The sequence below is a fragment of the Trifolium pratense genome, linkage group LG5 (assembly GCF_020283565.1).
Source record: "Trifolium pratense cultivar HEN17-A07 linkage group LG5, ARS_RC_1.1, whole genome shotgun sequence".
Classification (NCBI taxonomy): Eukaryota; Viridiplantae; Streptophyta; class Magnoliopsida; order Fabales; family Fabaceae; genus Trifolium; species Trifolium pratense.
The window spans coordinates 13,687,538-13,708,752 of record NC_060063.1 but is presented as its reverse complement, the minus strand read 5'-3'; the positions used below and the strand labels follow the sequence as shown (position 1 = coordinate 13,708,752).

The 21,215-nt window shown below is 35.0% G+C and overlaps 2 protein-coding genes across 2 annotated transcripts; one reads left to right on the top strand and one right to left on the bottom strand.

Moving 5' to 3' along the window:
* Positions 1 to 898: 898 nt before the first annotated feature.
* On the bottom strand, positions 899 to 6,189 carry LOC123882915 (serine/threonine-protein kinase tricornered-like). The gene is made up of 13 exons (XM_045931567.1): positions 5,713 to 6,189; positions 4,524 to 4,698; positions 4,338 to 4,421; positions 3,866 to 4,107; positions 3,533 to 3,779; positions 3,207 to 3,286; positions 2,954 to 3,038; positions 2,728 to 2,859; positions 2,516 to 2,629; positions 2,359 to 2,406; positions 2,130 to 2,214; positions 1,558 to 1,602; positions 899 to 1,348 (listed from the first exon to the last, which is right to left on the bottom strand). The coding sequence occupies exons 1-13, from the start codon at positions 6,165 to 6,167 to the stop codon at positions 1,320 to 1,322; spliced, it is 1,821 nt and encodes a 606-aa protein (XP_045787523.1). The 5' UTR covers positions 6,168 to 6,189; the 3' UTR covers positions 899 to 1,319.
* A 4,625-nt stretch (positions 6,190 to 10,814) lies between these two features.
* On the top strand, positions 10,815 to 11,468 carry LOC123886076. Its single transcript, XM_045935415.1, has one exon. It carries the CDS (start codon positions 10,815 to 10,817, stop codon positions 11,466 to 11,468), a length of 654 nt encoding a protein of 217 aa, XP_045791371.1.
* The last annotated feature ends 9,747 nt before the right edge of the window (positions 11,469 to 21,215 follow it).

The following is a 21,215-nucleotide window of genomic DNA, read 5'->3' as shown; positions in this document are numbered from 1 at the left end:
GTGGACTACGCCGCGGATTGGTTGGGTGAAATTGAACACAGATGGTGCAAGTAAGGAAGGCAAGAGAAGAGAGCTGGATGTGGTGGTGTTATTCAAGGAAGTGAGGGGCAGTGGATTGGAAGATTTGCAAAATTCTAAGGTGCTTGTAACGCATATGTGGCTGAACTGTAGGGTGTGCGTCAATAATTAAGATATGCTAGAAGATTGGGACTTATGGCGATGAAATTACTTGTTGATTCTCTAGTTGTGGTTAAGGCGATTAAGATGGACATGATTGTAAGTCCTGTGGGGCGTACTTTAGTTACGAGAATTCGGCATTTGATTGAGCTAGATTGGGAGGTGGAGATTTGTCACTCTTACCGTGAAGCAAATTGGTGTACAGATACTCTAGCAAATTTTGGTTGAAAATTGGGTTCGAATCGTGTCTGACTCAACTCAGTCATTTACTGTTATGAGATGTTTTGGATATTGCGACCTCTCGTTTGATTCCCTTGTAATGGTTTCTTTTCAAGCTCAGGCCATCATTGCTATAAAAAAAAATCAGCAATTGAAATGCATAACTCATATAGCAAACTTAATTTCATATAAAATTTATCTATTTATGATAATCTATTGAAACAACCTCCCAATTGTGTTCATTGACGTCTAGTTATCATAAGCACATGCACAATGAGCAGGATTACATCTAGCAAAAATAAATCCAAGTATCTAATCAATGACATATCAGAATCATAACAAAGTTGTCATTAGTACCACTTTTCTCAATATGTCAACATTACAAATATACAACACAACAACCTCAACTTCAATGGAGGCAAGAAGTTAGTTGCTGTTATGTTGAAAGTACAAGTGGAATTTCCAAACAAGGCATAATAAAAGGGGTTACAAAAAAGGAGAATTGAGAGAAAAGGGTCATTAGAAATTGTCACAAAGTGATGGCACATGTTTCTAATTTGCCAACTTGGGCATTTCTACATTGGTCATGACCTATAGTTCACAATTTTACAAACATCAATTTTTGGCTTCAAAGCTTTCACATATACTATCACAACAAGTGAACCATTCCTTAAGGTACATACATACATACATACATAGATATCAATCCCTGTACACACTAACTTCTGCATGATATGTGTCTGTTAGTATTGAAATTAAGGCAAAATGACACCATCATTAAAGAAGTTGCATCTTCATCTATTTGCTACACAAGGTCATAATGTACATGAACATTAAGGTTAGGTCACTTTTCACAAGAATCATAGGGTGCAACCATACAAGTGCAATGCAACCGCCTATGCTTTTGTGATGTCCGTCGAGTATTAAGCGGAATAGTCTATTACAGAATCACCTAAAATAAAACGGGTCAGTTAGAATCACGTAATGGAATAAAAATAATGCTAGCAGCACACACTTTTCTAGACGCTCTCTTTTATGGGTCCCACCAAATTTATATGGGATCCGAGAATGTTGGAAGCGTGTGTTAAAGAGTGCGTTGCTAGCACTCTCAACGGAATATAAACATAGTAGTAATTATTGAAGTTAGTTAGGTTTTATTACTGTGAGTGGAGTCGAGTGATGATTGTGATGACAAGCTTCCCTTATCTGTATCAAGTCCAACAAAGTGGTAGAATATAATTAGCTACAAGGGATAAAAACTGTATACACTGAAATGTTCAGCAGGTATATTTAAATATGGTGATAGGATTAAGAAAAAACCGATAGCTACAACCGATATGGAAAAAGCAAAAATTACAGAGACTAGAAGCAAAAACCGATATGGCAAAAGCTGATATACTTGCTAGGACAAAAAGATGTTTAAGCATCAAAGATAGCATCAAGTGCATGAAAATTATTAACCAATTAAGCCGTTGCTATGATATATGGAGAACAGAAAGGGTAAAGGGTTAACAATATTATGCCACATTGTTTATCCCTCTACTTGTAACATTTTCGTGCATTTTCAAAATTTCAGCATTTTCCTTGGCATATAACATTAATATGCTGATCTCACGAACAAAATGAAAATGCAAATTGGCGACAAAAAGGTTGAATTATAACATTAAAAATAGATATCACATATCGTCAAAATATTAAAACATGATAAGGGAAAAAGGATAGTAAGATCCTACCAACAGAGTGGCGTTTCCCCTTGACAGCGGCAAAATTCTTATATGTATAGCCAACAAAACTGAGATCTTGAGGAGTCAAGTGCTTCTGCAGAAAAAAATTATAAGAAACTCAAGATTTTTAGTTTACTACAAAATCAATCAACTTATATATAGCATGGAAATTTTGTGTCAGGGTAAACAACTAGAACTGATGAAAAATCTCAATCTTCCTGCATGTAAATAGTGTTACCTTTCTTATCGGTCCAGATCCAGTTCGATATGGCTTTGGTGGTTCAACCTATTAAGACAATTACAATAAACATTACAATTTCAACCAATTAAAATGTATACTTCATTTTGTTTCATAAAAAATTCATATAATGCACCTATTTCTTAATATCTTATACCTCGTCGAATTTCATAAAATTTTGAGTGTCAAGTTCTCCAATGACTCGTGGTTTAAATGCTGCCTCGGTTTCATAGAGTCTGTCCCATATGACATCTCTAAACCACGGATGAGACTGTCAATTAAGAACCAGTAGTGTTATCAGCGAATAACATGATTTAATGCTAATCCATTGTAATGAGATATAAGAAAAAAAACCCGCATCTTACACACTTTAATTTCATTTGCTCCTCTTGTACCAAGTCTATGCGGAACACCACTAAGCAACCTGCATATCAGATCTTTTGCTTCAGGTGTCAATCTTGCCTCGTCCGGAAATTTTAAGTGATTTTTCCAGTGCACAATCTGTCCATTGAAATGCTCAATAATTAAAAAACATAAGACAAGGGAAAATAAGCGCTGCTTAAGGTGGGACGAATACGGAAAAAAATATTAAAACCTTTCTGCACGTTGTTACAGGATCATCAGAGTAAAATGGAGGATAACCGACAAGCATCTCATACATTATAGCACCAAGAGACCACCTGCAGCAAGCCAAGAATCCATGTCGGAAAACAAGGAAGATATTCCATTTCGAAAAGGATATTAATTTCATTTGCGTTATCATTTGCGATCACTTCAAAATGGGAGAACTACTGAAACAGATACTAAATAGATGTAACTCAAGAAAATGGAAAAGAATATCAACAAACCAGTCGCATTCGACACCATAACCCTTTTTCAATAACACTTCTGGAGCAATATAGTCTGGTGTTCCAACAGTGGAAAATGCCTGCCATGAAATCAATAGAAAAGCTTGAGAAACATTTTCATGAAAGAAAATGAAAGATGTTCAAAATGGTAAAATGCAATCAAAATCAACTTTTTCTTTTATAAGCCGAAAACATATATTACTTGGAAAGGAAGGTACCTTTTCAAAACAAATTCAATAAAGAAGGTACGAAATTTAGAAGCAAACGTATATATTAATTTCATGTGTCAAATAAAATTGTTATAAATGTTGGCAGAAAACAATTACCAATTTCCTCCGATTCATTTGCCAATGTTGAAGTTGTTCGAGCGGACTTTTCCAACGCCTACCGTTTTTGCTATTTGGGTTTGAGGATCCATCAACGTCCATTGTATCATTCAAGTTTTCATCATCCAATATTTCATTTTCATTTATAGATGATAGATTTGAGCAGTCAAGTGGTTTGCAAAGACCGAAATCGGACAGTTTCATATGACCATTTATGTCTAACAGAAGGTTGTCAGGTTTTATATCCCTGAGGAAAGACGAAGAACTTATAACTGCAAAATATGGTTTATACGAATAACACAGAAGTACAGTTTAAAATGAAATAATACTAACCGATGAATGTAATTGTGTTTATGAATAGACTCTATGGCCAAAACGGTTTGGGCGATGTAAAATCTAGCCACACTTTCTGTCAAAGTTTCTTCCCTCATTAACAAAGTCATTATATCGCCACCAGGTAAATATTCCATTATAAGATATAAGAATTCGGGATCTTGAAATGAGTAATAAAGTTTCACAATGCAGTCATTGGCAACTTCTGCAAGTACATTCCTTTCAGCTCTAACATGCTCAACCTATGACGGGAAACACACCAAATGAATAAAAAGAAAATATGAATCTTAATGTGAAACTTGAAAAATAAAGGTTCTAGAGGTCTCTACAACGGCATCACAACCACAATTGCGGCTGCATTTGTCAGCATTTTGCCAAAATATCAAAGTTTGCAGACGTGACTGCAACTGCAATTTAGAACCATGACGGAAACAATAAACATATGGTGTTAATGAAAATATGAAAAACTAACCTGTCCCCGGCTGAGCATTTCAGACTTTTTCAACTTTTTCATGGCATATATATTACCTGATTTCTTCTCGCGACAGAGTCTTACCTGTGAAATCACGTGGTATAAGATGTTACACAATTTCACCATAGAAAGTATAATAAAAAAAAACGTAAAATGAGAATCCGAAGGAAATATATGAATCTCTACCTCACCAAAGGCTCCCCTGCCAATAATGGTTAGCAGGTCAAAATCATCGACACATATTTTATGTCTTTTTAACCGCATATACTCAGTCTCCTTGCTCTCTAAATCCTTCAATAAATTGATTTGTTCTTCTTCTGGTACATGCGCAGATTCTAACTCCTTTTGTAGTACTGAACGCCTGAAAATGTTTTATGAAACCTATGATAATAATCTCATTCTGAATTCATCTGCTAAAACCTTAAACGACTTATAAGATGAGATCGGAAATCATTTTTATGTATGCATGCCTGTACTTCTTTGATTGTCAATGAATTAGGACTGTCAAATGCCATAAAAGTTGCAATCTTTTGTGTGTTTGTATGCAAAAGCCACAACATACATTTTTTTAGGCATAAACCAGGTATCCTTTGCGCGCAACTGTAGGGACTAATCCCTCGAGCCTTGTGGGACTCAAATGGGCGACAAACTCTTCATAAGAGTTTTAACACAGCCACAACATACATTTTTAAGCAGCAGGGTATGGGCCAACATTGATGATGAATGTGAATTATTAGGATATGATACAATGAAACTCAAATGTTCTTGTTGTCATCTCAAACGATTAATCATGAACAATTTTTCCTTTAAGCATTAAGCTTCTCAAATCCATTAAAATAAATAAACTTCATTAAGCATTAAGCAGCATCATTAAGATATGCACCTAAAAACATAACAATTTAACAAAAATCCAAAGCTTCCACAATATACACATATTATCACATCCTAGAATAAGTAAATTCACATTAACAAATACACATTTCACAAAAGGAGGGAAAAAGAAAACAAAGCAAAGAAAAAGAAGAAAACCTTCAACAACACATTTCTATCAAAAGCAAAAAAAATGCAAAGTGTAACACAAAAAACAATGTTGGGTTTTCTAGGACTAGAGGCCGTGGACCTTCTTAAAATAGTTCAAAGGATCATACATAACAATGTTGTGTCCTCTAAGTCTATGAATGTAGTTTTTCGAAGAATTGATTTTGCTATACTGAACGATTTAGCGACACAGTTTGTTGACGGTCTACCTTTCGTTCATATGTAATTATCTTTAATCTATATATTATATAAAAATTAAACAAAAAAAATTTGTTGTTCAATTCTTTATAATGATCAAAACAAAAAAACAAAGTGGGTGCATGGTGGTTTTTTTTACCTTTCCTTACGTTCTTGAATATGTTTCATTTGAGACTTATAATGATTCTCAATGAATTTCTTAGCAGCAGCAACCCTTTCCATTGTCAAGGTAGAAACAACATCATCTTCTTCTTCTTCATCATCATTTTCTTCTTCCTCTTGTTCTCCATCAATCACCTCAATTATTTCCTCCTTCACCATGTGATTCTCCATGCTAAAATTCAAAACCAAAACCCTTTCTCTTTTCTCCTCTTTTGAAAAATGATTGTGACAAAAAAAAAAAACAAGAGAAAAAGAAGAAAGAGACCCTTCTAAAAAAAAACTCACACAAAACACAAAGAGGAAAGGGAAGGAGCTATGTGAGACAAGTGTTGAATGATGGTTGGTTAGGTTCATGTAATTTGGAACTATAATCCTATGGTTTTTAATGTCGATGAATCCGAGGTCCATGTCATAAAAAAACAAAAACATCATGGGATTGAATTTTTTTCACTTTTTTTGAAGAAACATCCGTACCATTAACTTATTAGTAGTACACAGCTTGCTGTTTCTATTTTTTATTTTTTTTGAGAGGACTCTTTCTATTTATTTGACTTGTCTAAATGGATGATTTTTCTTTTTTTGTTATTATATTTGGAGTGAAAGATATTTTTTGATATATATATATATATATATATATATATATATATATATAAATATCCAAGCAGACATGTCATGCATAATTATTTTGGTTACCATTTTTATTTTTATTAATATGAAGTTTTCACCTCAAGAATTAATCAAGTGGTAAGGCTTTTGGCCTCATTGGATTCGTTAGGTTGAATGGAAAGAAAGAGAGTGAAAAGAAAATTACGGAAATCAATGAATGAACTTAAAATTTGATTTTTAGCTCACGTGAATGCAGGGACGGAACCAGGAAAAATCGTTGAGGGTGACTGAAATATAACATATAATATTGACAATTTATTTTATTTATTTTTTGGAAAAATCGATCTTTAGCCCAAGAACCGATTAATTTGAGGGGTCCAATTTCACTATCAACTTGTAGCAATTCCATTTAAAGCTAAAATCATATAGACTTAATCTACCAAAATTGACACCAAGAAAAATCGAATCTAAGACAATTTTAACATATTTACTAAATGAACTAGAATTTATATACAAACAATTATTACTAAGTGTGTTAGTGGAGTTGGAATAAATAAAAATTCAAAAAATGTAGTTATGTATTTTGACTATTGAAATTCAACGATTTTTTTAAAAGTTTGTCGTACGTTCAATTAAAGTTATCAGAAAAAGTATCAAACGATTTTGATTTTTATAAAAATTTGTGGAGTTGATCTACTCAATGAGATCTTTGAATTCAACGGTTGGATTGAAGAAATATAATGCCGATATCGAGTTATTAAGCGGAGTAAGTCAATGTAGACTTACTTCTGGAGTCAACGGATCCCTTCTCTTATATTATATATAGTAGTTTATTTTGTATATTATGAAATATGAAAAGGTGCCAAAGGTTGAATTTATTTGTTGTACACGGGTGGCGATCACATATATATGTATATGGATACTAGAGTGCTACATGATTGAAGGGTGGCGACTGCCCCTTTTCATGTATAGCTAGGTCTGTCCCTGCGTTAATGGAGAAAATTCAGTTGGAAGGGGATAACTCACGTTGCATGCATGCCCCACAAGTTTCCCAACAGTGATTTGAAATTTTTTTAATGGTTAAGAGATTTTCAAATCAATTGACGGTAATCTGTTACAAGTGGTTCTTAATAGTTAAGATTTGATTTGATACTTCTAAAAGCGATAGATCTAAACCAAAAGTTTGATTCTGTTTTAAATTAATTGAGGTGATAAAGCACTCGACTCCTACATCTAGGGTACATAGTGGTTTCAGGTCAAAGGGTGGAATACACCACTATCACTATGAGAATATCTTAAGACACTTTTCATAACTTTTACTAGTATGTAGTATTCTCATGGAGGGTCAATCCAATATAAATATTACTCCTAATATTTATATCTATGTGAAGACTTGATATCTCATATCCATGACACATGAGATGACGTCATCGGTCTATTCACATAATAGTCTCTATGTTTTAGTGTTATCCCACATCACAGTAAAACTTGACTACAGATACTTTAAGAATAATGTCATTGTGTCTAATGAGGTCTCACGATTAAGTCACACTTAATGTTCCATTAAACAGACTAACTATTCTAGGGACTTTATTAGTTTGAAACAAACATATAATAAAAAATGTCTTATTATATATATTAAACATATAAATCAAACTCATGATACAAAAGAAGATTCTATCAAAATACACTAGCTTTTAGGGCTTACTCCAACAGTTTCCACCTCTAAGAATTAATAATCAAATACTAAAGATAAATAAGTTCAAGTGGTAAGGGTTTCGGTCCCCTTGAGTTCGTTTGGTTGAATGAAAAGAAAGCGAGAGGAAATAAAATTACGGAAACCAATGAATGAACTTGGAGTTTGATTTTTAGCACACGTGAATGGAGAAAATTAAGTTGGAAGGAGATAACTCACCTTGCATGCATGCCCCACAAGTTCCCCAATAGAAATTAATCATTTTTAACGGCAGTCAGTGCTGGCCCAACATATTTTGGAGCCTAAAGCAAAGTTTTAGATGAGTGGAAAGCAAATTTTTAGATGAGCCTAAAGTAAATTAATAATTATATTTTGAGAAAATAGAAAATGTACTTACACCAATGAACATTTTGTATTTTAGTATATAGATAAATATTTTAGAAATAGTTGATAATATACATAAATATTTTTTTAAGGCAATATACATAAATATAATATTACACAATTTTAATTAAAGAATAAAATTAATTAATGAAATTTAAATATTGAGCTGTCTAAACTTTAATTATTTGGGTGCATTATTATTATTATTATTATTATTATTATTATTATTATTATTATTATTATTATTATTATTACATTTCAGTGATGAATTCAATAGTTATCTTAATGGTTAGTAAGCAAAAAAACCCGGTAAAAGTAACAATAAAAAACATTTTTTCTGTTGGTACAATATCAAAAAGAGGCAGAAAGAAAAAGAAAAAGAAATCAAGTATGAGGGTGAAATTAACACCCTTAAAGCATGCTCTCCATCTCTCCAGGTAGGAATCCCCAAAAGGTCAATTTGTCATCATTAATCGATTTTAACTTCGCCAAAAAATCAGCATCAGCATTACCTTCCCTAAAAGAATGAGAAAGGCGGACTTTCCAATCCAAATGAAGAAGGTCGTTGATGCTTGCTATGACCGCCGCATAACAGTGGACAGAGTGATCAAATCCTTTGAAATTACATCAATCATAGTTTGAGTATGAATTGAACCCACGACCTACTAATACAATAGGGGACACATGATGCTCATTGTTTATATATATATGCCTTATGCTTCAGTGATTACTCTCTGTCCTTGCCAGTCGCAAGCGCTACATGTTAATTTTTTAAGGTGTTGCGTTGTAAATGATAGATGGTAAATTTAGAGTGTCAAGAGATGTCAAATATGTCATTTAATGCTTTACACTATTTCCTTTCTTCTTCTTTTTTTTTTTAAGGAAAAATGAGATAGCTTAACAAGAAAAGTAAGACATCCCAAATATGTGGGCATCCATTTATCCACCCCACAAACAAACTACCTCTCAAATTTATTTAAAAAGAGAGAAAAAAGAGGAATTTTTTTTTTCTACCCCAACAATTATACCTCTACCCCTACAAATTAATTTGTTTTCCAATTTTACCCTTTATTTATTTTTTTGTTATAATAATTTTACTCTTTATTGTTAGGGATGGCAAAAAAACCCAAACCCGAGAGACCCACCCGAACCCAAACCCAAGTCAACGGGGGAAACCCGATTTGACTGGGTTTGGGTTTGGGTTCGGGTGACACCCGATAATATGGGTGTGGGTTTGGTATCAGTCAAACCCACACCCGAAACCCATACACCCACCCGAAATATTTTATAATTACCTAATTACCCCCATAGTCTTCCTCAATTTCCTTGGAAGACCTTAAATTTTAGTTGTAATTTAATTTCTTGTAAGTCTATGTTGTAATTTCTTGAAAGTCTATGTTTGAATTTCCTTGGAAGACCTTAATTTTAGTTGTAATTTAATTCAAAGTCTATGTTGGAATTTAATTTCTTAAATTTGCAAATTATTTTCAAATGTGCTGCGGGTTTGGGTGGAAAAAACCCGAACCCAATGGGTGTGGGCGTAGGTGTTGTTTTGCCACCCGAACAGCCTTTGGGTTTGGGTTTGGGTTTGGGTGATGATTTCGGGTGTGGGTTTGGTAAGTGTCAAACCCGCACCCATGGGTGCCCGTGGCCATCCCTATTTATTGTTTGAGTTTAAAAGAAATTTGACTTATAGTGACAGACCAAACTGTCACTAAAAGTAGAAAATCTGTAAATAGATGTCGTTTCCCCCTCTACCGGAACACTTTTTTAAAGTAATCTGGTTAATTATTGTTTACCGGAACACCTTCTTTAAAATTTCCGGTATACTTATTTAAATCCAAGAAATTTAACTTATAATGACAGTTACAAAACTGTCACTACAAGTCAAACGTGAGCTATCTGTTTTGGCCTCCATAATACTATCATGCACCCAAGGTACCACAATAATTCTCAAAAATCTTTGAGTATGCAGAAACATACAGGGAAAGCGCCATTGTTTCTTCCTTCTGCTTCTTTGCGTAAACAACAACAACTCGCAAGCAGCCTCAAATCTCGCAAACAGAATTCACATATTTCTTCTTCTAAAGCACATCTAGATTTGTCCAGCACGAATACTGTTTCTGCGGAAGGTGCTTCTGAAGTCGCTGGGGTTAGGAGGGTTCAGCCGTCGATGATCAATTCAGGGACGGGTTTGTCGGGCTCTTTAAATTCTACCGACGACTTATTGTGCTGCAGTTCTATCAACTCTTCTGACATTCGAAACTGCAACACAAAATTCCTGAAGAATTATGAACACGAAGTGGCATCCAAAGTATGGCTTGGGGCTTTAGAATTGGGGGTTGAATAAGGAGAGGAGGAAGGAGAAAGGTATGTAGAGAGGATTATTTCAAATGAAACCAGAGTTGAGGAAGCACGAATTCAAAGGGAGCACCAGAACCAGTGTTGCCCATAAAGATTATGTCCTTGAATTTACGTGGGTGGGCAATACTGCTAAACGACGTCGTTTGAGCTCGTTGTTAAAATCAGGTGCGTTCGATATGTGTTTGTTGCAAGAAACAAAAAGATCTAATTTTGACGACTTTATGATTCATAACTTGTGGGGTCATAAAGATGTCGAATGGGTGGTGAAAGAATCTATTGGTTTATCAGGTGGTTTATTGTCTATTTGGAATAAGGAGTTATTCTCATTTCAGTATAGCTTCACATGCGATGGTTTTTTAGGTATGTGTGTTGAATGGAATTCTGGCTTGCTGTACATTGTTAATATCTATTCTCCATGTAGTATGTCAGGAAAGAGGAAGCTTTGGAAAGACTTGGTAGATTTTAAATTGAACATTGCAAAGGGTGATTGGTGTCTAGGAGGTGACTTTAACGCGATCTTGAAATTGGGAGAAATAAAAGGCAATAGTGGAGGAAGGAGCCCGGTGGAGAGGTATGAATTTGATCAGTTTATTAATGTTATGGAAGTGATTGATATACCTGTTTTGGGAAAGAAATTTTTCTGGTTGAGTTCGGATGGCTCAGCTATGAGTCGTTTGGACTGATTTTTACTATCCGAAGGCTTTATTGAGAAAGGAGGCATATTCAATCAATGGATTGGTGATCGTGACATCTCCGACCATTTTCCTATATGGCTTGTGTGTACTAATCTCGATTGAGGTCCTAAGCCTTTCAGGTTTAACAACTGTTGGTTAGAGCATCCGAACTACATGTCTTTTGTTGTTGACATTTGGGAAACGACGGTGATTAGAGGTAAAAAACTTTTGTTCTTAAAGAAAAGTTGAATGTTTTAAAAGAGCGTCTAAAGGTGTGGAATCGTGAGGTATTCGATCTTCTTGATCTCAAGATTGATAAAACTATGAAGGAATTGAATGAGGTAGAGGACTTGGCCGCTAACAGGATCGATGACCCTTCCTTTCACAATACAAAGGTTTGGTCAAAAAATTCTGGGAGCAAATTCATTACAAAGAAAGTCTCCTTCATCAAAAATCTAGGTCGAAGTGGGTCTAGGAAGGGGATTCTAATTCACAATTCTTCCATGCTAGCATAAAAGGAAGACGGCGTAGAAATCAAATTGTAATGCTAAAGAATGGAGAGGAGTGGATACAGGGGTTGACATGCATTAAAAAAGAAGTGAAAGAACATTTTTCCAAGCATTTTTCTGAAGAATGGAATAATAGACCTTTTTTGCAAGGCATTGATGGTAATAAGAGTCCGGGCCCATATGACTTCAATCTTAACTTTTTTAAGGCTTGCTAGAGTATTGTGAAAAACGATGTGATGGCTTTTTTAATGAGAATTTCATAACAACGCTATTCTCCCTAAAGCGGTGACAACTTCTTTTTTGACTCTTATTCCAAAGAAGGACCACCCTCAGGTTCTCTTTGATTACCGACCCATTTGTTTGATTGGTAGTCTTTATAAAATTTTGTCCAAGATTTTGGCTAATACACTGAAAAGAGTTTTGGGCAAAGTAATCTCCAACTGCCAATCTACCTTCCTTCCGTAGAGACAGATTATTGATGGAGTGCTTATTCTCAATGAGATTCTCGATTTAGAAAAAAGAAGAAAAGATGAATGCTTGTTGTTGAAGGTTGACTTTGAAAGAGCTTATGATACTGTGAATTGAGGTTTTTTGGAACGCATGATGGTAAAGACGGGGTTTTCCGATGGTTGGTTAAAGTGGATGCGGGCTTGTATCTTTGAGATTTCGATGTCCATTCTAGTTAATGGAAGCCCAATAGAAGATTTCAAGGTTGGAAGAGGCCTACGTCAAGGTGATCCTTTATCCCATTTTTTGTTCTTAATTGTAGCTGAAGGTTTAACCGGAATGATGGAAGAGCTGTAGAGAATGAGAGATTTAAAGGATTCCAGGTAAATGACAGTATACAATTTCAGATCCTTCAATTCGCTGATGATACTATTTTAATGGGGACATGCATATGGGATAATTTGTGGTCTATCAAAGTGTTGTTAAGAAGCTTTGAATTAGTGTCCGGTATGAGAATAAACTTTGTGAAAAGCAAGCTTTATGGTATAAATATAGATGTGAACTTTCTGGAAGCTGGATCATCTTTTTTGTCTTGCCGTTCGGATTCTATCCTTTTTAAATTTCTAGGAATACCAGTAGGGGCTAATCCTAGAAGGAGAGAGACATGGAAATTGTAACATCCCAATTTTTATTATTAGGATTATTTATTTGTGTGTATTTTATTATGGAGTATATTATAATCATAATAGATATTAATTAGTTGAGAGTTGTAGACTAAATTAGAGTCAAGATAATTAATGAGTAGAAATTAAGTAATTAGGCTAAAATGAGTATGGAGCCTAAGAGGTGTTGGGGGTGTGTTGAGTAAAGAGGGGGTGTAGGTAGTAATTTGTAAAAACCTAGTATAAAAGGGAAAAAATCATTAAGAGAGTTTCATTTTTTCTCTTAAAACCTAGAAGAAAGAAAGATGAAGCTTTGGGAGAAAGAAAGAAAGCTTTGGAGAAGAGAAAAGTTAGAGAGCTCAAGAACATCAAATCTTCCATTTTCAAGGAATTAGAGGTATGAGGGATAGTAACATAATTATTGGAGATGAATTCATGAGAGGAGAGAAAATCATTTTTCTCTAGCCCAAACTCTCTCATCTCAATTGGGGGTTTGTACGTGGGAGTTGGGAATATGTTTATTTATGAGTTTTATGTGTTGATACATGAATCTATATGTTTATTCATGATTATTGGATGATTTGCTTTGAGAAAATACTTACTTTGATTGTTGATGATGTAGTTTAAGTGCTTTTAGTAAGTTTATAAGTTTAAGTGAAAATTCATGAAATAAGTGCTTATACTTGTTGTTTTAAGTTGTTTTAAGTGATTTTGAACATGTATAAGTATGGTATATGTTTGGTATAATTTTCTGGATTGAAATAAGTGATTTTCATATCTATGTGACATTAGAATGCATTAGGAATTATGTGACATTCTTAAATGTTAAATGTTACTCGACATTGTGTATTTCATTTCTTTGTTCGAGAGTTTGTACTTCTCAAATGTGATGAGTAATTGATAAATGAATATATCTAATACATGTTTGAACATGTCTGAATATATTTGATATATGTCTGATATATGTCTGAGTAGATCTATATATGTGTGTATATGTGGTGATTGTATGAGTTGAATTTACTCAATTGTATTTATTTTATTCAGTGTCTGATATGCGTTATATTCAGTCACTGTTAATAATTGTGTTATCTAACCCTCTGTTTTGTGTTTGTGCTGAACCGTTGGGGGTTCAGATCCTCAGGTTGTATGTTTGTTAGTGTTCGAGTTGTTGGTGAAAGCTCCGCTCTGGTTGTAACACGTGGAAGGGTTCATAGAGTATTTATTTGATGTTGTTTTATTTCAATTAAAGGTGTATCTTTTATAAAGGGATTTTGTATAAGTGATGATTACTAATTAATTTTATTAGTAGAGTTTTTAACGAAAAATGTAACACCTTGAACCAATATTTTATAATTCATTTTGACTTCGAGTCTTAAAGTCATTTTTATCCGCTGCGTAGTTTCGAAAAATATTCTTTTATTAAGATAAATTAAATAATGGGTTAGGGTGGTTACAGAAATCAGTGGTGGATGCTATGTCTAACAAATTAAGTTCTTGGAGTAGCCGTCAGCTATCTATTGGAGGGTGCATCACTTTAATCAACTCGGTTTTGGCTAGTATGCCGCTTTATTTCTTCTCTTTCTTTAAGGATCTTAGTTGTATTTTAAAACAATTAGTAAGGATTCAAAGAATTTTTTTATGGGGAGGCGGTCTTGAGGAGAAGAAGCTATGCTGGATTAAGTGGGATCATATTTGCTTACCAAAGAACCAGGGTGGATTAGGAGTAAAAAATTTAGAACTTTTCAATACGGCATTGCTTAGCAAATGGAAATGGAGATTAATTGATGAACGAGAGGGAGTATAGGCTGATTTGTTGCAGTTTAGATATGGGCATCTACCTACTAAAATTTTGACTGGAACAACACCTCAAGTTGGGGCTAAGGATTCTATTTGGTGGAGGGATATTTTTAGCATAGGCAGGACAGTTGATGAGGAGTGGTTCAAATCGAATGTGGGTTGTTGCGTTGGTGATTGTAATGATATCTGAAGGTGTGAAAACACAAGAAGGGGGGGTTGAATTGTGTTTTAGTCAAGTTTAAAACTTTTTCAAGTTCTTAACTTAACTACAACAGCAGCGGATAAATAACACAATAAAACGAGTTAAGAGAGAGAGAGAGATCACACAAGCAATTTATACTGGTTCCTCTCACAAAACGAGAGTAGTCCAGTCCCCTTGCACTTCCAAGGGATTTCACTATAATCACACAAGATTACAACTGCTCAAGCACACAAGCAAGAGACTTCTCAACAATGCTCAAGCACACAAGCTTAAGACTTCACACTTAAGCACACAAGCTTAAGTTATCTCAAGTACTAGATATAGTAAAGTAATGGAAAGTATACAATAGCTCTTAGACAGAACCTAGAAGAACAAATACTAAATATTTGAACTAAAAGTGCAACAACACAGTTCAGAGGTTCAGAGCTTTGTATGAGGAATTCAGAGTTTGTTCGTGCGTATATCAATCCTTTTTCGATAATTCTTTTATACAACTGATTCCTTTAGTATATATACGACTAGAAAAAAGTCGTTGCAAAGATGACCGTTGAAGTAGATAATCTTTTGTCTTCAAGCAGCCTGTCTTGATGCAGTTTGGTTGTATCCAAAACTAAGTAAGAGTTTCAGGTACTTTGACTACTGCAGAGAAGACTTTCCTTATTCAGCTAACACAACTGATGACCCACGTTCTCAAAAGAGAACAGACAGAAAGAGATTAGCTGTTCTGATCAGGCTTGAAAGGTCCTTTTCTTCATTGGTAGAAGAGTTGACTTGCAAAAGAGAATCTTTACAAACTTCAAGAAGATCACCAGAGTTTGATGAAGCTAAGACCTTAAGAGGTTCTGAAGACTCCATCGTCTGAAGAGTACAACTTCTGAGTCTCACGATCTTCTGAGCGCTTACGAACATCTGAAGTCCTTATCTTCTGATCATTAATCAGAGCTTAATTGAATCTAAGTCCTGCACACTTAAATTAAATTTTTAGTCCTTCCAATTGTTTATTAATACTTTGTTATCATCAAAACCTTAATAGATTTAGGGGCAAACATTTTTAAATCAATTTTGTTCCAACAATCTCCCCCTTTTTGATGATGACAAACATAAGTATTAATTGACAATTGTTGTTAAATTAACTTATCATGTTTCTCTTAGGTTTGTGAGGTTTGCAAGTTCCCCCTAAGATTGATACTCCTTAAAGCCAAAGCTTTAAGTTTTATCCATGATATTTTAATTTAGTATAAGATTAAGATAATTTGGAATAAAACAAATTTCATATCTTTCTTTAGAGTGAGAGGTTTGCAAGCTCTCCCCCTAAGTCTCATAAGGCTAAGTTAAAATTGCACTCTTAACTTATCCTTACTTATGAAATTTATTTCAGTTTCAACTAACTTAGTCTCCACATTAAAATACGTAAAACAACTTAAAAGTAACAACTTTTTACTTAACGGATAAAAACGAGAGCGTGGTTTCAGCTTTGAAACTTATCACTTATCAATTAATGCGTTTTTAGTCCACGTATCGCAGAGTTTCGGAGAAAGAAAGAAGAAGAAAAACGCGAAAAAGATGAGAAGAATAAAGAAGACGACAAGAAACCACAAGATGCTGAGATAATAATCATCTCATCAGATTCTGAAGCTGAAGAGAATGAAGATGATGCTGACTATGTTGAGTTCTTGGCTGGCTATGTTCCAGAAGAAGAACAAGAAGAAGAAGAAGAGCAGAACCCAGATCCCATAGAAATTTCATCAGAGGATGCTGAGGAGAAATCTGAGATTTCTTCTGAGTATTATCCATCTGATTAGGATTAGGTTGTCTTTTTCTTTTTCTTTTTACCAATGTACTCAACATTGTTAGATCATTAATAAAAATTTTCGTTTAAAAGCATCTTGTGTTCTTATGTTCTTATTTATCAAAGAAAATTAGCACACACAAAAATATAACAAACCACATAACTAAGTGAAAATCCAAAATAAAAATTGTTCAGACAAAAAAGAAAAAAAAGTAAATATCAAGTTCAGAAGATAAAATATCATAAAAGACAAAAAGTGCAAAGATTCCTAAGGTTTCTTAAGAAAGGCTAAGAGCTGGTCAAATTTGTCATTCAGAGACCCAACGTTGGAAACAAGACCATCCACTTTAGATTCCAGGTTGAGGTGAGCTGTCCTTTGCCTTTCCAAACCTTCTTGTTGTTCCCTCAAAGCTTCTTGAAAAATCTGCAGCTGATCTACAACCACAGGAGCTTGATCTTCAACCAAAGGTGCCTTGCCTTTATCAGAGGAGGGTTCACCTTCCTCTGGATAATCAATCATCAGAATATCAGCATCAGGAGTAACCTCTTGGTTTATCTCAGGAATCTCTTCAGCAAGTCTTGCAGCAGCTTCAGCTAGACGTTCATTTTCAATCCTTTGATCCTCAAGACTCTTGAATAACTTAGAATCCACCCAGCATTCCTTAAACACAGACATATGCCTTGCAGTAGCAGCAAGAGCAGCAAGCTTAGCATGCTCATGATCTTCATGATTAAACTCAGTCAGACGTTTCAAGCTGGCTCTGGCTAAACTGTCCTTCAGCAGATGTACCAAGTCCAAATCTCGTTGCCCAATCACAGTCTTGATTTCATTTCCAATAGCATCCAAAGCATTGCAGATTCTAGCTTTGATTAGTGACACCTCCAGATCCACATCAGAGGGACACACCAAAAACTTGTCCTGAATGTGTGATAACCTAAGTAAATCATCATAAAGCTGATTGGAGAGGTTACCAAAAGGGTCAGAGGATGAGGGTGAGATATTGGGAATGGTAGAGAGTTTTGGTTCATTAACAGGGTTGTCAATAATAACAACTTCTGCTTCTGAAGGGTTAGGGGCACAAGTATGAATGCGTGGATTAGGATTGGGTTCAGGAGTTGATTCAGAGGAAGAGATATCAGATGTTGATTCAGGATAAATGTGTTCAGGGGATGGTTCAGGAGATTTGTGTTTAGAGGTTGGTTCAGGAGCAATTTGTTCAAGGGTTGGTTCAGGAGATTTATTTGGAGAGGGTTGTTTGGTGGGAGAGGTTTGTTCAGCAGTTGGAATATCTGGTTGAGGTTCAGATGATGGAATGTCAGGTGATTGTTGTTGTGGTTGAGGTTGAGGTTGAGGTGATTTTGGTTTAGGAGGTGAGCTAGATTTGTGGGTTTCATGAGTAAGAGGTTGATTATTGAGGGGGTCAGGGCTGAGGTGTTTTTCTAGTTCAGAAAGTGGGTTATCAGAAGGTGAAATGTCAGGAAGAATAGTTCTAAGTGGTTTGGTAAACCCTATTCCAATTTCAGCTTCATTAAAGATGTACTGAGAAGATTTACCTTTAGGATCAGGGACATGTTTCTGATGCATCCTGGTACTCAGAGTTTCTTCATCAGACTCAGTTTCTGAATCACACTGAGATTCAGAGGAGTCACTATCTTCACTTTCTTCTTCATCATCAACAATAATGGGCTTCTTTGATGAAGTTGCAGCACCTTTTCCAGTCAAAGCTTCATGTTTCCTCTTTGTTCTTTGCTCAGCAGCAGCTTCTTCTACCTTAACCTTCTTCTGAGCCAGAAGATCTGGTTTATCTTGTTCAGCTTTCCTCTTAGGATTATACATGTTTACAGGAGCTGGAGGGACCATACTCCTATCAACATTATAACCTTCATCCTTAAGAACTTTCAGATAATCCTGAATGATGTGCTCAGCATCCATTTCAGAGATTACTGGATATCCATCCACATACAAGCGATCTTCCAAACTAACTCTAAATGCTTGTTTAGGTTGAACCAGCTTGGTGTCAATTAAGTGCATCTTTGTTAAGAAGCTTGCATTCAGAACTTCTGGCGAGAGCTTCTGAGCCATAAGTTCTGGATAGAACTTCTTCAGATTCTGAACAATGTGACCTTGGAAGAGAAGATCTGAAAGCAGTCTAGGATAAACAATGGTTGTTTTCCTCTGAGACTTGCTTGCGAAGATGGCTTCACAGACCCTCTCAAAGAAGTATTTACCCAGATTTACTTTCCTTTCAGTCAGAAGAAAGTAAATTAAATGACGATGAGGCCATGAAATAGTATCAGTACCACCAACTCTTGGACTGATAGTTGACAAAATAATCTTGAAAAGAACCCTGCACTCATCTGTTAATCCTTTAACCTTTCCTTTCAACTTCATGTCAATGCACATCCTGTGCAGAAGTTCGTCTCTGAATCTTGTATCCTTCTCAAAATCATCTAGAACCAAACCAGAGTTGTCCAAACCCAACAAAGCATTGAAGTGAATTGGAGAGAAAGTAAGATTGATACCACAGATATTAGACCTAATCTGTGTACCAGTGAACTCCAAAAGACCCATCTCCTTCCTAGTTTTTCCTTTCAGACTAGGATCTCTTTCGATTGCTGCAAGTTCTTCTTGCTTTGCTTCAAACTTTGTAAAAACTCTTGCTTTCATCCAGAATTTCTTCAAAAGATCTGGATAAATGGGACCATTTAGCATATCAAAATACTTATTCCATCCTTGAGCAGAGAAGTACGGCTTCACATCATACCCATTTTCCTTTAGACTTTCAAAATCAACCATCTTCTCAGGTAGTAACGTCAGTTGAGATTCTGGGAATTCCATCTCGTTCCCAACAATCTGAAGGTGTCTGAACATAAACGGAGGGATCTTTGTTGATGAAGAAGATGAAGTACCAGCCATGATGGAGTTTAGGTAAGGGTAGGAACTAATGAGAGAGAAAGAAAATTGGCTTAACTACACATTTGGTCCCTTACGTTTATTTTAGGTTTCAATTTGGTCCCTTACGTTTAAAAAGTATCAATTTGGTCCCTTACGTTTATTTTAGGTTTCAAGTTAGTCCTTTCCGTCAATTTTGTCACATGTGGCAGTCAATTTGCACATGTGGACTGACACGTGGCACTTGGACACACTGACACGTGTACTGTTCAAACGGTGTTAGTGACAAAATTGACGGAAAGGACCAAATTGAAACCTAAAATAAACGTAAGGGACCAAATTGATACTTTTTAAACGTAAGGGACCAAATTGAAACCTAAAATAAACGTAAGGGACCAAATGTGTAGTTAAACCAAGAAAATTTTGTTGAAGGTTTAGAGAGAAAAGAAAGTGTAGGTTGTGAAAGTGAGAAGTGTGCAAGTGTATTGTGTAAGTTTTATTTAAATGCACACAGTTAACACGAAAATAGCAAATTTGGGAAGTTACGCTAATTGACAGAAAGTTGAATACCAAAAATCATCATTAACCACCCACTACCTGACACACGTAGACCACGTGCAGAAATTTACTCGGTAACTGCTATTTTAATGGACAACTGTTCAGTAGCGAATACTAAACGTTTCCCACTTAAATAGATCAGAGCCTCTGAGATATTTAAAATTCTCTATCAGAGTTAAGTACTTCAGAGCTTGTGTTTCAGATGTTCTGAATCATAAGTTCTGATATACATAACCTCTTACACTTTAAATGCCAATTTTTTTTTTTTTCATTCAGAGATTGAAAACATGTTCAGATGTTTCTTTATAAAATCAAATCTTTCAACAGGTAAGGCTTTAGTAAATATGTCAGCCCATTGATTTTCAGTATCAACAAACTTAATATCTATAATGCCTCTCTGAACATAATCTCTGATAAAATGGTGTTTGATTTCAATATGTTTGGCTCTAGAGTGTAGGATAGGATTTTTAGATAAATGAATGGCTGCAGTATTATCACAATATAAAGGAATATTGTTACTGCTTACCTGATAATCTTCTAACTGATATTTTAACCAGAGTAGTTGTGTACAACACTTAGCTGCTGAAATGTATTCTGCTTCTGCTGTAGACAAAGCTATAGTAGTTTGTCTCTTACTAGCCCAGGAGATAAGGTTTTCACCAACAAATTGACAATTGCCACTTGTGGATTTTCTTTCAATTTTATCTCCAGCATAGTCAGCATCACAGAATCCATTTAGCACATAATCATTGGATTTCTTATAGAGAAGTCCAAGATTAGTTGTTCCTTTCAGATACCTAAAGATTCTCTTTACAGCAGTAAGATGAGATTCTCTGGGATCTGACTGGAATCTTGCACATAAGCAAACACTGAATAAAATATCTGGTCTAGAGGCTGTC

Excerpts from the sequence above, each read along its gene's own strand:
- LOC123886076 (XM_045935415.1), top strand. The coding sequence starts at position 10,815 with ATGAAACCAGAGTTGAGGAAGCACGAATTCAAAGGGAGCACCAGAACC.
- LOC123882915 (XM_045931567.1), bottom strand. The coding sequence starts at position 6,167 with ATGATGTTTTTGTTTTTTTATGACATGGACCTCGGATTCATCGACATT. Across the intron at positions 3,780-3,865 it reads AAACACAATTACATTCATCG|GGATATAAAACCTGACAACC; the intron begins GTTAGTATTATT and ends GTCTTTCCTCAG. Across the intron at positions 3,039-3,206 it reads TATGGTGTCGAATGCGACTG|GTGGTCTCTTGGTGCTATAA; the intron begins GTTTGTTGATAT and ends GGCTTGCTGCAG.